The 13,068-nt window shown below is 39.2% G+C and overlaps 2 protein-coding genes across 2 annotated transcripts; one reads left to right on the forward strand and one right to left on the reverse strand.

Moving 5' to 3' along the window:
- Positions 1-1,379: 1,379 nt before the first annotated feature.
- Positions 1,380-3,122, forward strand: LOC135463419 (putative nuclease HARBI1). The gene is made up of 3 exons (XM_064740678.1): positions 1,380-1,690; positions 2,275-2,535; positions 2,894-3,122. The coding sequence occupies exons 1-3, from the start codon at positions 1,380-1,382 to the stop codon at positions 3,120-3,122; spliced, it is 801 nt and encodes a 266-aa protein (XP_064596748.1).
- A 3,373-nt stretch (positions 3,123-6,495) lies between these two features.
- On the reverse strand, positions 6,496-8,318 carry LOC135464169 (nuclear apoptosis-inducing factor 1-like). The gene is made up of 2 exons (XM_064741669.1): positions 7,527-8,318; positions 6,496-6,691 (listed from the first exon to the last, which is right to left on the reverse strand). Exons 1-2 carry the CDS (start codon positions 7,691-7,693, stop codon positions 6,502-6,504), a joined length of 357 nt encoding a protein of 118 aa, XP_064597739.1. The 5' UTR covers positions 7,694-8,318; the 3' UTR covers positions 6,496-6,501.
- Between the last annotated feature and the right edge of the window lie 4,750 nt (positions 8,319-13,068).

The following is a 13,068-nucleotide window of genomic DNA, read 5'->3' on the forward strand; positions in this document are numbered from 1 at the left end:
GGAAAGGAACTTCTGACGTCAATAAAATGTTGTCAAGGACCTGCTGCTGGACGTTTGACAGTTACTTATGATTTCACCCATTTGTCTAGAATATACCTTACGTCCTGAAATATCATTGACAACTGTTGACCGCTTCTCTTTCCATGGTTCCGGATTAATTCATACTTTAAGCCCTTTTTAAATTCTTTGTTAGTTTGTCTTACACGTTGTTTTGCGAATTGGTTCTTGCGATTATTGGCCTACAGTACCCTTTTTGGTTCACGGCTGGAATACGAATGTCTGTTTCGACGTATATATTCACTCTCTTAAATTCTACAGCTAGCATAATACTCTTCTTGGCAAATATGTACAGAGCGTTCAGGACCTCTGGCGAGCTAAGTCACGGATCTATCCAATTTCGCTTAACCCGATGCTTTAAGGGCTTTATAAGCATTCATGTTTATGATGCTTTTATGAACAGTTGCAATCACAGCGTGACTAAGATACCTATATTTGCATTCGATCTAGAAGTTATCCACGGACTATGAGTTTGAAACCTAAATGGGGGAGGCAGCACATTTTTAATCCCTTGGGGCGGCAGTAATGTGAAGCTGGACCTTGAACCATCGTTACGTTAAGAATGGATTGTAGCGTAAACTGTAGACGGTTACAATCTGTCATTTTCTACTGTAATGTCGTACTGTTTTTAGTGTGACGTCATCATGATGAAATGATAAAGGAATATTTGACGTCAATAAAATGATGACACGGTCTTGCTGTCGGTCGTTCGACAGGTCCCCATTAGATGTCAAGTCCAGAACATATGCTGTCTTTCCTGAATACCACGTAGAAGTGATGACTGCTTTTCATGTACACGTTACATTGTTATATAAAATACTTATTTATTTCTTTGGTAACTGGGAGCTATTTCACAAAGCGTACGTAATCTCATACCGACAGTACTGGGGCCAATTTCATAAAGCTGCGTACGCAAAATTTACACCGTAAATTTTGCGTACCGGTACGGAAAAATTTACACCAGCGTCCGTTTTCCTAAAAATTCTTACGTATCCATTATGCGTAAATTTCCGTGTAAAACTACGGCACCTTCTGGGCTACCGTAAAGCCTAATAAACGTGCGTTTTGGCGTAAATTCAACAAGGCGAATGTTCTCTTGGCCGGCCTCGCTGAAAGACGAACCATTCGAAGAGGGCGTGTTTTTCGTGATCGTACTCACCCTCTGGATGTTTTAAATGACGGCGATGTCGTCGCTCGGTATAGACTTGACAGGCGGTCAATTTTGCAAGTTGTGGACTTCTTAACACCGGCTTTGGAGAGACCTACTAACCGGAACGATGCAATTCATGTCGTCCTGCAAGTCCTCACAGCTCTGAGATACTATGCCTCAGGGTTTAGTGAGCGATCTTCATGGGATAAGTGTTCCAAGCACGTCCAGAATAGTCAGAAGTGTCACTACCGCCATCGTTAATTTAAATACATATCCCCTTTCAATTTCATTTCCCTCAAATCCGAGGGAAATTGCAGAGGCCCAGCAGGCCTTCTACGAGATTGCAAATTTCCCACACGTAGTCAGTTGCATAGATGGCACGCAAATTGCCATAAAGTCCCCAACAAAAGATGAACATGTGTTTATGTGTCGCAGGAACTACCATTCACTCAACGTGCAGGCCACAACAGATGCGAGACTTAGGTGGGTATTAGGTCATTCGCCGACATCAACGCCTTCTACAACTAGGTCAAAATTTCAAGGGGAATAACTTTAATGGCTATCCCAGAGCGAACACCTGCATAAATCACATAGTTATTAGACTATTGAGCCTTTTCTTGTACAAAGCAGTATTCAATCATTCGGGAGATATTAAGTTTTTAAATTTTAAAACCTTTAAATATTACAGCAAATGTTGTGTGACGTCATACTGTTCCAATTTGAAAAATTTTTGTGTGCAGCATCACTTTTTAAAAATATTAAGTGGATTGATTACAGAAAGCTGTCAAATACGTGCATGCTGAATTTCAACATTTTTAGTGATTTCCTGTGTTCTAAGTGATGGATGGTTTTAGGGCTACAATTAACTGTTTCAGACACTGTCCAGTTTTGATCAAATTAGTACAGATACATTTTGTAGCACCTCATAGCCTTTCAAGTTCGAAAACTAGTTTGGTTCGTGCATAAGTTTTGCATAGATTAATAGCATGCATGGGATAACAGTATTCTCAGAATCTCCAGATTAAAATTGATTGTGGCCCTGCATGCTTTCTTGTTACTTCCTGCAGATTCACCAGTGTAGTATCTAGGTATCCAGGGTCAGCACATGGCAGTTTCATACTGAAGCAAAGCGGCATTTGGAGGAAGTACCAGAATGGTGAATTTGATGGTACCATTATCCTTGGGGACAGTGGTTATCCTCTGAAACCATGGTTAATGGTACCCTTCATACAGACACATAATGATGCACAGGCCAAGTACAACAAGAGCCACAAAACTACAAGGTGCACAATTGAGAGGGCTTTTGGAGTAGCTGAGTCGAGGTTTAGGTACGAATAACGTCTGCTTTATCATGATTTTCACAGATTATATAAAGCTTCTGCCCATAACACATTTCTTACATATATAGATATAGGTCTACACAATGGACCGTCTTTAACACCATTAATCTTGATGTTGGTTCAGCCATGGTTCCACTGGTTTACACTGTGCACTCCCGTTTTCAGCATGCAAGAGTAAACCGGTCATAAGTGACACAAAGCACTTTAATCAAATAAATAAACCACCATTATAAAACTTCCTGCTATATATATATTGAAATTGGCCGTTCATTAGTTGCGAGAGTACTTTTCATTCCCTGACCGTTTCATTAAATTTTGAGAGGTACTCCATCTGTCTGTCATTCAGATGTATTCACCACAAATCTGGCGGGTTCCTGATGCATTCGCCAGAAGTGAGTGCACAGGTTGTTGTAGCTGTCTTTAAGCTACACAACCTGTGCATCAACAACCAGCTACCTAACCCCGAGATAGATCCGGACGATGCGGAAGAAGGGGATGATGATGATGACCATACCACAGGTGTTACCCTGCTTGCAGATGGGGCACGAGCCAGAGATGAACTTGTTAGGTTCTGATTTAGCTAGTAACCTGTACTACAAGTTGGAATTTTTGCTGTTTAGATAAATATAGTATTTCACTTAAAACTCCGCCCACAACAGAGCTGCAGCCTGACTGGAAAGCCATGTCGAAGTTACTATGCATGATGTCCTACATAGTTCGATTACACAAACACCTCGCTGACCAGTACTTATTCACAGCCTTATGCTGAGGGCCAAACGTACCAAGAAAGTGCCCTAACACCATTGTTAGTCTTATATATGAACTAGTACTGCGTGCAGTTTTAAGGCTTTCAAGCTGTTTCATACGCAATTTTCAGCTTTTGCATCAGTGTACAGCAGTTGCAGGGTACTGCAGAGTTTGTACCGATAGTCCAGAACAACTAATACTGTCTAATACACATATAATGCACATATAGCCTTTGCACTCACCAGTTTTCATCTTCTCACCTTCAAGTATGTATCATTTTGCACTTTAGCATTTTGTCACAATACTACACATCACAGAGAATAAAGAAGACATGTTACATAATCAGAACGTCAAACATTGTCAGGCAGCAGACTTTTAATATCCCTGTTAGCCATCAGTGTGCATGTAGCATGAAAGTGCACACATACAGTACATATATAGACGTCTTAGTACAAAAATAATATTTTATGACATTCGTTTGTCTCTAAAAATATAATTTTTTTTGGATAAAATTTTAAAAGAGAAGACCGAGGAAATACAATGTAAATTGTTGTAAAAAGAGTACGGTTTGAATCGGGTTTTAAAGTCTTGCTTTCTGATTTATCAAAATTATTTTCACAGTTACCTCCCCTTTCACATGAAGGTATTTATTATTTGCGATTAAGTGTGTTATGACCTTCCATTAAATTTTGTTACCTCTACGTAAATCTAACAAAAAAATTGTTCACCATTTTCAAATCTTCAAACCATAATCTTTTCACACAAACTTTCCAATACTTCCCCGCCCTTCTGCATTAAGTCATTTACAGTAACCTGCGGATGGTTGTAGGTTTTCCCCAGGCTATGCCTAGTTTCCTCCCACCATAATGCTGGCCGCTGTCGTATAAGTGAAACATTCTTGAGTACGGCTTAAAACACCGATCAAATAAATAAATGAGAGTAACATATCAGTTGGTGTGGATCTGTTGAAGCAAAATAGTGGTCAAATCTGGCCATTCGCTAATTCCACTCTGGGCAACAGCAAAGTTAAACCTGTGTTGCTCCAGAGTGAAACGTGCCTTCTCGATCTGAAGCCTTTCCCTCTCGACCGCCAGCCTTTGTTTCTCGAGTTCTTCCAGCCTGTCCATCTGTGTAGGTGGAACTTTTTTTGCTGTGGGAACATTCAGCTTGTTTCGCAGAACTATTAACATAACAAAAAATCATGCAAAATCTGTACAATGCTGCTTTAGCTACGAATCAGTAATGTTAGTATATGATACGCTGGTAAAAGTTACACTGGGAAACAAAAAGATTAATGTATGTCCCGTGATCTGCCATTCACTGATTAAGTAATCAGTCAAGGAACTACTAAAATCCAAGAAATGAAGCTTATCATAGATATTCCTGAGTATTAAAAACAGATAACATCTTAACCAAATAGGCAAAACCAAACAGTTCAAATGGAATCACTCTCCATGCACCTTTGTTTTCCAGACAACACTTCAAATGATCAGGACAGCACCAAACAGTGGACAGACAATTGACATTACCGTTTGCATTTTGGGGTTCCACATCCAAGTCTGCCAGGCTTTGGATAACATTTACATTGCTTGTCTTGTACTAGAATTTTTCTGGACCTTGTGAATAAGGCATCAAGGTCTCAACCCAAGAACTCACAGCATAGGGTGACAGGTGTTCTAAACGTATGCTCATTAAAAATCTAGTGACACAGTCATTCTTTTTTTGTTTTTTTGTCTGGTAGCATTTTGTTATGAAAATAACAGTATTACTATCACCTTCATGTGTGTATATGTGAGTTATTTTATAGAATCGTTGCAATAGTCATTACCTTGCACAGCAGATGGCGTTTCACTAGGCTGGATAGCATAATCTTCAAAGGCATGGGGGGAGGTTGATGGTTCTGTAGGCATATTTCAAAAACAGGAATCCGTTGCAAATCAAATGTGTCTAGTACAGGAGCTATGTTGATTAAGAGTAGAAAGTGGATTTCTCGCTTAATTGTGTACCTGACATCTCTTTATTTTATCGACTGTAATTGTTTGCCCAGCGAAACTGGTCATTAACTTTGTATAAACTGAGTAGAATAACAAAATCTGTAATGCAAATAAGCGGTCTGATGGAGGATTTGTAAACATATCAGTGTACTGTACATAACATTAGCACATTTTTGAACCAATATTGTGAATATACTTATATATAATGACAATGTACCTGGTTCAGATGGTGTTGTATGGGGGGCCTTCACCCATGGCAGGTTCATCTTCACAAGTCATCTACAAATAAACCTTTGGCAAGTCATTTGCATTTGTTCAACTAAACTTGTTTTAGTCCATTCATCAGCATTCTAATGGCAGACAGTTCATATGGAAAAGCATCTGAACACTGATTGTAACAAAGACTTCCCTATGTGTGAGTTAGAGAGACACTAACTTGACCAGCCCAAAACACTGTGATTGATACCTAACCACGCCACATGCTTATTTCATTTATTACTTCCATATTATTTCATGCCATACTCAGGAATTTTTTACTTATATGATGCCGATTAGTTTTATGGGTGAAGCAAACTGGAGTGTCTAGGTAAAGCACCCATCTTTGGCAAAATTTTCATTTTTTCCATAACTTTTCCATACTGAAACTTACAGTAAATTATTGGTATATCATAGTGATGGAAGACAAGTCAAGTGGCCTTCTGCGAAAAATTAAAGAGACGGTACAAGCAGCCACACTAGCGATATCAACCACTTAATATTTTTGCCAGGGCCACACTGACAGTAATGGACAATATTATACCGTTATCTAAACTACCTTGTAAAGTGTCAACTCCCTGAGACACCTCCTCTATTGCAGTGTCACCCAGTAAAGCTATTATCTGCAAATGAAACCAATAAAATTTCATTGTAACTTTCCTTTGAGACACATGGAAAATATATTTTAGGAGCTGTCAAATGTTTTTGTTTAAGCCTAAAACAGCTTGAATACATATATGCATTTTACTAACATGCATTTATCTGTACTAAATTGTTTAATATGTCATAATCATTAAAGGAGTATTAAGCTAAAATAGTGCTGAAGTCTGTAGGGGAGAAAAATATGCATACCCTGAAGGAAATCACCAGAAAGCCCTCACTGACAAGAGTAACAAGGCCTTTGCTGTGTAAAAACTTTTAGTTTGACACTATTATAGTGACAACAGGGATTTATTTATTACGAATCTCGGAGTTTGTGTGACACCTTTAATTCCGTATCAGATGACTCCTCCATGGGAGCCCCTCCTCCAGTCTTTCTGGCATCCGCCCTCCTCCTAGCCTCTTTGTGCTTAACCTGACTTGACAGGTCACTCCACTTTTTCTCAATTTCCTCCACTGTCCTCTCAACTTTCGCCACACTGTTCACTCTATGAAACAATAATATTGCACAATGCATTCTAAATAGAAACATAATATCCAGATTTGATTGTACTTGTCACCAAAACTAGGTAAATCAAAGAAAAGGACAAACTGAAATAGTATTCACAAATGTTCATTTATTTATTTATTTGATTGCTGTTTTAAACGGTACTCAAGGATATTACCCCCATACGATGGCAACCAGCGTTAAGGTGGGAGGAAGCCAGGCTTAGCCCAGGGGAAACCCATGACCATCCACAGGATGCTGACAGACCTTTGCAAGGACGGCCAGAGAGGAAGCCGTATTCACATATGTACTATGAAGATATAAGTATGTGAATTAAAATGAAAACACAGTTTCCAAAGGTGAATCCTGATTTATCAATTCACTTAACCAAAACATCGATATCAGAAGTTCTTAGTTTAGAAATAATAACAGATATGTATTGTAGATAGTTTTTACTTCTGCCAGGGCAGGAAATACCATGCCAGATGTAAAAACAACATTTTTAAAACAATCTTGTATCTCTTAGAATATTTTAATTTTAATGTTGTTTTCACATGACACTGTGTGGATGTGAGTAGCCTTCAGTTTAAAAGGCCACAAGAGGACAGACAATCCTTTTCAATTCCAAAGCACACTAAGAATGTGATATCATAATTATTTACTCCCTTTTTTCAGCCTATTTTTGCCCTCATAAATCCACTTTTAGGTCAAAATTAGGAATGGCAGCACCAAGGTACTGATATGTTTGAAGATTCTGAATGAACACAGATTAAGCTAGGGGAACTTCAAAACACTGAAACAGCCCATTGCAGCATTAATACTTGGGCTTAAGGTACCTTTGGTATATCTCATTCCAAGCCCTGTTCTTCTCAGATTTGGTCACATGTTTACCAAACTTTGCCTTAATAAGGTGGTCATGATCCTCAAGGGCCATGACCAAGGCCTTGGTCGCCCTGGACTCCCAATTAGGCTTCTTTGCCTCCTTTACAACATTCAATGCCATGATGACTGAAGTAACAAACGACAGCTGTCAATGTCAATTTCCCATAATTCATAGCAACCAGTTAATCAGCTGATTTATTATCATGTCACAAGGCAATGTAAAGCAATTTCTTGTGCCCCCCCCCCCCAAAAAAAATGAAACCACATCAACTAAACACTATGCGGTACACTGGTATTTGTAGAGTAGAATATTTGCATGGTTAACAAGCAGAGTGCAATCATAAAGATAAAATCTGATATGTCATTGCACGACTCCTTGAAAACCTTTTCGTTTTCCAACTGAAGTCTTGCGTAACCGGTGTACCCTGAGGAAATAAACATGTGTCAGTTCATAAAATACACGGATACAAGCAGTAACTTACCTCAACGATCTGTTTTACCTAATCCAGTTGTAAATAATACCTTATACTCCTCCATATCTGAGTATTTCTAACCTCTTGGTCATCAATTCGTGTTGTCAACTTCGGACCGCCATTTTCTTCCCGCCTGACGTCACACCCGAGTATGTTATCTATCGGCTGCACTACAAAAACTCACTGAATTTCCAACGCTATCACATTAAACTTCATCAAAACCAGCTGGGCAAAAGTAATTACAAAAGTAATGATTTGAAATGAATATCCCAACAGGTGACAATGAAAGTAAGCCGGCGTACCTCTGGCATACAAGCGCCTTGCGCATGCAGCGGCGGGATCTACCCGCCTGCATAAGCACTCACTCATTTCTGATTGTCGTAACACGTCTATCCATAACGACATCCAAAAATGGACCTGCTTTTACGGAGAAAAGTACGGAGAAATTTACGCTAATTTATACGGAGAGGTTTATGAAATTGTAAATCACTATGGTCACAATCGTAGCCTTAGCTAACAATCGGCGCCCCCTTGCACGAAGGGATTGTAAGCTACGATAGTTGTTATTTGCAATCGGAAATTACTATCGGGTGTAAATATACAGTTCTAAATATTTACAATCGCCTCAAATTTAACGTTAAGTACAAATACTTAGGTGCACTATTGATTAGTACTTCTCCACTCGGTGTACAAAGATGTGCAATGTAATTGTGTGAAAAAGATGCTAAGAGCATTTTTTGTTCATACCTGAAGGAACTGAAAAAAGTTATAATCAATCTTTATAATTAAGTTAAATCAAAAATGCAAAATATTTGATCTGATAACATGATGTACAAGCGACTAGGCCTATATCTGTCATAAGGGCGCGTTTGTTCGTCTAAAGTAGGTGATTTTACAACTTTATCAATGAAACCCACGAACAAATGGAAAGCAACAATGTTCTTTCATGACGTCACGAGTGGTCAGTCGTCAGCTGTCTCGTTATTGCTTGAACACAAAGGAAATTTAATTATTCTTCATGGAGTTTACCATAATGATAAAAGCTGTGCTGCCTTATCTGCAGTCAACTGAATGTCAGTGTTACAAAACTGCATGGTGTGATGAACGTTTTGTGAACATTGTAAATCTTTACAATCCCTGCAATAGGACTGAACCAAGTGACCTGAGCAAAGTACTTGTGTCTTCTGTAATATTATGCAGAGATTTTAACGCTTATAACGAACTATGGGGAAGTGACAACACAGATATTAATGATCGTACAGTTGCTGTGTTTATAGATGAAAATAAATAATAGATGAAAAAAGTTCTCCGAAATGATGGCTCCGGTACTAGGCTCGATATCCGTACTGGCAAAGTATCGGCACTTGATCTTACCATCTGTACTGCAGATCTATGTCCTGCCTTCACTTGGAACGTTGACAATGTCTCCCTTTGCCAGAGCGATCATTATCCGATAATGATTAACCTTGGTTTGTTACCGCATTGCAGCTCTGGAGTAGGTCTCCCTAAATGGAAATTGAAGAAGGCAGACTGGTACAAATATCGTAAGGAATGGGAGACGAGCTTTTCTGAATTTTTTTCAATTATATTGATACTTTTAATTCAAACGCTGATGCCATCAACTTTGCAGCTGAGAAATCTATTCCTCAGTCGAAGCCTAGTCTAGGAAAGACACCAGTCCCATGGTGGAATGAGGAATGCAGCTCAGCTATAAGGGACAGGAAACGGACAAAGAATAGGGCATGTCTTTCGCGTCTCTATGAAGATACCATTGAACATAAACGCTGCAAGGCTGTTGCACAGTGTGTTATTAAGCAAACACAGAAAGCCCATTGGCGTAAATATTTCTCAAATCTCACAAATCGCACTTCTCGTAAGACCGTGTGGTCCCAGGTGAAAGCAGTCAGCGGAAATCGTAAGCACTCAACTATTCCTATACTGAGTACTGATACGACATGCTCCGTTACAGATAAAGAAAAATGCAATGTTTTAGCAGATAACTTTGCATATGTATCAAGTTCAGATTACTACCATCCGGAATTTCTGGAACACAAGGAAAACATGGCAAAAACTCCAATTCTTTGGAGAATGTATTATTGGATGATTTGGCAATAAATGAAGAGTTTTCACTCCCTGAGTTAAAACAAGCTCTTTCAGCTAAGAAGGACTGTTCTCCCGGAGAAGGCAAGTTACTGAATGATTAAGAACTTGCCAGAAAAATGTTTAAACGTTTCGTTTAGTTCTGTACAATTCTGTGTGGGTTAAAATGTATCCCCCCCCACCCCCTTAGCATGTTAGAGGGCAACAGTAGTCTCATTTGCCAAACCTGGAAAAAACGCATCGCTTCCGTAATCATACCGACCAACTGCACTGACGTCTTTTCTTTGTAAAATCATGGAGACTACATATGGTGAATTCTAGGTTGGTTTGGTTTCTGACTAAAAACAACATTTATTTGCCCACCCAAAGCGGATTTTGAGCTAACAGAAACACCACCGATCATACTGTAACACTTGAGTCAACCATTCTTAGGTCTGTGGTCAACAAAGAGTCCCTCTTTACAGTTTTCTTTGACATCGAGAGAGCTTATGATATGCCATGGAAACACGCCCTGTAGATGAGGATGAAAGACCTTGGTATTGGTGGTAACTTATTTGGTTGGGTTCAAAGTTTTGTGTCTGACCGGCTAATTCAGGTACGTATTGGCAAAACCTATTCCCACCCTGTTCTTGTTGAAAACGGGGTGCGCCAGGGAAGCGTAATATCGCCAACTCTCTTCAACATTGCCATAAATGACCTCCCTGAAGGGTTGAATCCTAATTTAAGCCGTTCGCTATTAGCAGACGATAAAGTCATATGGTATGGTACAAGAAATCTTCTGCTTACTAGAAAGTACACACAAGAAGGTTTAGATGATATCTCAGCCTGGAGTAAAGCGTGGGGGTTCAAGTTTTCAACAGCGGAGTTACTACCTTCCATGTCGGTATATCTGAATGGTGGTGAGGTTAAGATTGTACAATTATTTCGTTATTTGCGTGTTTTGTTTGACTCTAAACTTACTTGGAATGCTCATGAAAATCCCATTATAGCAAAATGTCAGAAAGCTCTCAATCTGATGAGAGCTGTATCTGCGAAATGTTGGGGCGCTGACACTTATTGTCATTTGTTAATGTATCGAGCGCTTATTCGTCCACGGTTAGATTATGGATGTGAAGCCTACGATTCTGCCTGTGCTTCAGTTAAAGCTAAGCTTGACAGTATTAAATGTTCAGCGCTCCATATTGCAACAGGTACGCTTAAAACAACTCCCTTAAATATACTTCAACATATATGTAATGAATTGCCTCTTTTTTGTTCGAAGACAGTTTCTATCTCTGCCATTTGGAGTGAAGTTGATGGCTTCACATGGGAACTCAGCGACTGACATTTTCAGACCATCCTATTATTATATTCTGTTTGAAGGTACAAGCAGAAAAAGATAGCCCTTTGGCGTACGAGTGAAATGTTTGTGCGACACAATGCAGATCGCCGGCATTCAAATCTGGTACAATATTATCCCTGCGTTTCCTCCATGGAAGTTACGTCTACCGAACATTTCACAAGCGCTACACAGAGAAGTGAAAAAGTCAGATAACTCAGAGTTTATTTCCCTTTTCTCTAGGGTTTATATAGCCAGAACGTGGAGCCATTATCTACAGGTTTTTACAGATGCCTCAAAGTGCCCGGATACTGAAAAAACCGGCTGTGCATTTTGTGTCCCAGAAATTCACCATAGTAACGCGTTTAGACTTTCGGATGCAGTATCGTTATTTACTGCTGAATTGACTGGGATTCTGTGTGCGCTGCATTTTTTAGCCGATTTTAAGCCAGCAAAAGCCGTTATCTTAACGGATTCGATACTTGCTTTACAGAATTTTACGCCAAGGAAAGGGTCTCCAAAAATTTTTAATATACTTCATTTATGTACCTCTCTATTCTACCAAGGTGTGGAAATCTGTTTTCAGTGGGTCCCAGGTCAGTCTAGTATTGCAGGTAATGAATTGGGCGGTCAAGCTAGCGAAACAAGCGCTGTCTTATTTACATATTGTTCAACATGTGTCTGCGTCTGTTTCAGAAGCAATGTAATAAATTTAAGCGGAATTTTATTTCAATTTGACGGAAAGAACGAGACACCTCCACTAAAGGGAGATATTTTTATAATTTTAATAACAGTGTTTCTAATTCTCACCTTGTTAGTCTTTCTTCCATGCGAGCAGAAATCCTATGCAACAGATTGAGGACCGGGCACATTCAAACGAATTCTTATTTAAACAGATTTCATTTACATGATACGGGTGTTTGTGATCATTGCCAGGTTGAGGAAACAATTGGGCATATGTTGTTCCGATGCCCACAATGTACTCTCCAGAGACATCGCTATTATGCGGAACTACTCTGGGAATTACACCAATCATCAGTCACGATCGTTAAAAAAAATTAGCCAAAGTAAAGAATTCAAATTTTGTTCATTTCTCATTATAGTAAGATTTGTAGTATTTTTTTTATGAACTTCAGTTGAAAGCGTTTATGAGAGTCAAGCGCTGTACAGAAATCGTAAATGTCAGTTGGCAGATGCGTTTACTTTTTGTCACAGTTTTAGTTCTTTTTCAAACGGTCTCAAAAGTGGGAATTACATTTATAATAAAAACAGGAAATACCGTAGTAGATGTATGTCGTGTGTCGTTTTAGTCATTTGTGTCGATCTTAAGTTTGTAGGTCTAAATTTTTATCCATGTGGCGCGCGGCCTTATATTGAGTGCATTGGCTGTTCATAACCTCGCCTTTCTCTGATGGGCCATGTGTGTATTTATTTATTTTATTTTTTTTTTTTTCAGTGGTGTTTTACACCTTACTCAAGAATACCACAACGATTTATCTAAATAGGGCAGAGCGTGGAGAAAAACCACTACCATCCGCAGGTTGCTTGTAGACCTCTCCACGCACCTCCAGAGAGCAATCCTGCATAAGCTGGAGTTGATCGCAT

This window comes from Liolophura sinensis, chromosome 3, assembly GCF_032854445.1.
Source record: "Liolophura sinensis isolate JHLJ2023 chromosome 3, CUHK_Ljap_v2, whole genome shotgun sequence".
NCBI lineage: Eukaryota > Metazoa > Mollusca > Polyplacophora > Chitonida > Chitonidae > Liolophura > Liolophura sinensis.

Coding starts and splice junctions, on each gene's coding strand:
- LOC135464169 (XM_064741669.1), bottom strand. CDS start 7,693: ATGGCATTGAATGTTGTAAAGGAGGCAAAGAAGCCTAATTGGGAGTCC. Junction 6,692..7,526: donor TGGAATGAGATATACCAAAG/GTACCTTAAGCC, acceptor ATTGTTTCATAG/AGTGAACAGTGTGGCGAAAG.
- LOC135463419 (XM_064740678.1), top strand. CDS start 1,380: ATGCCTCAGGGTTTAGTGAGCGATCTTCATGGGATAAGTGTTCCAAGC. Junction 1,691..2,274: donor ACAACAGATGCGAGACTTAG/GTGGGTATTAGG, acceptor TACTTCCTGCAG/ATTCACCAGTGTAGTATCTA. Junction 2,536..2,893: donor GTAGCTGAGTCGAGGTTTAG/GTACGAATAACG, acceptor TCTGTCATTCAG/ATGTATTCACCACAAATCTG.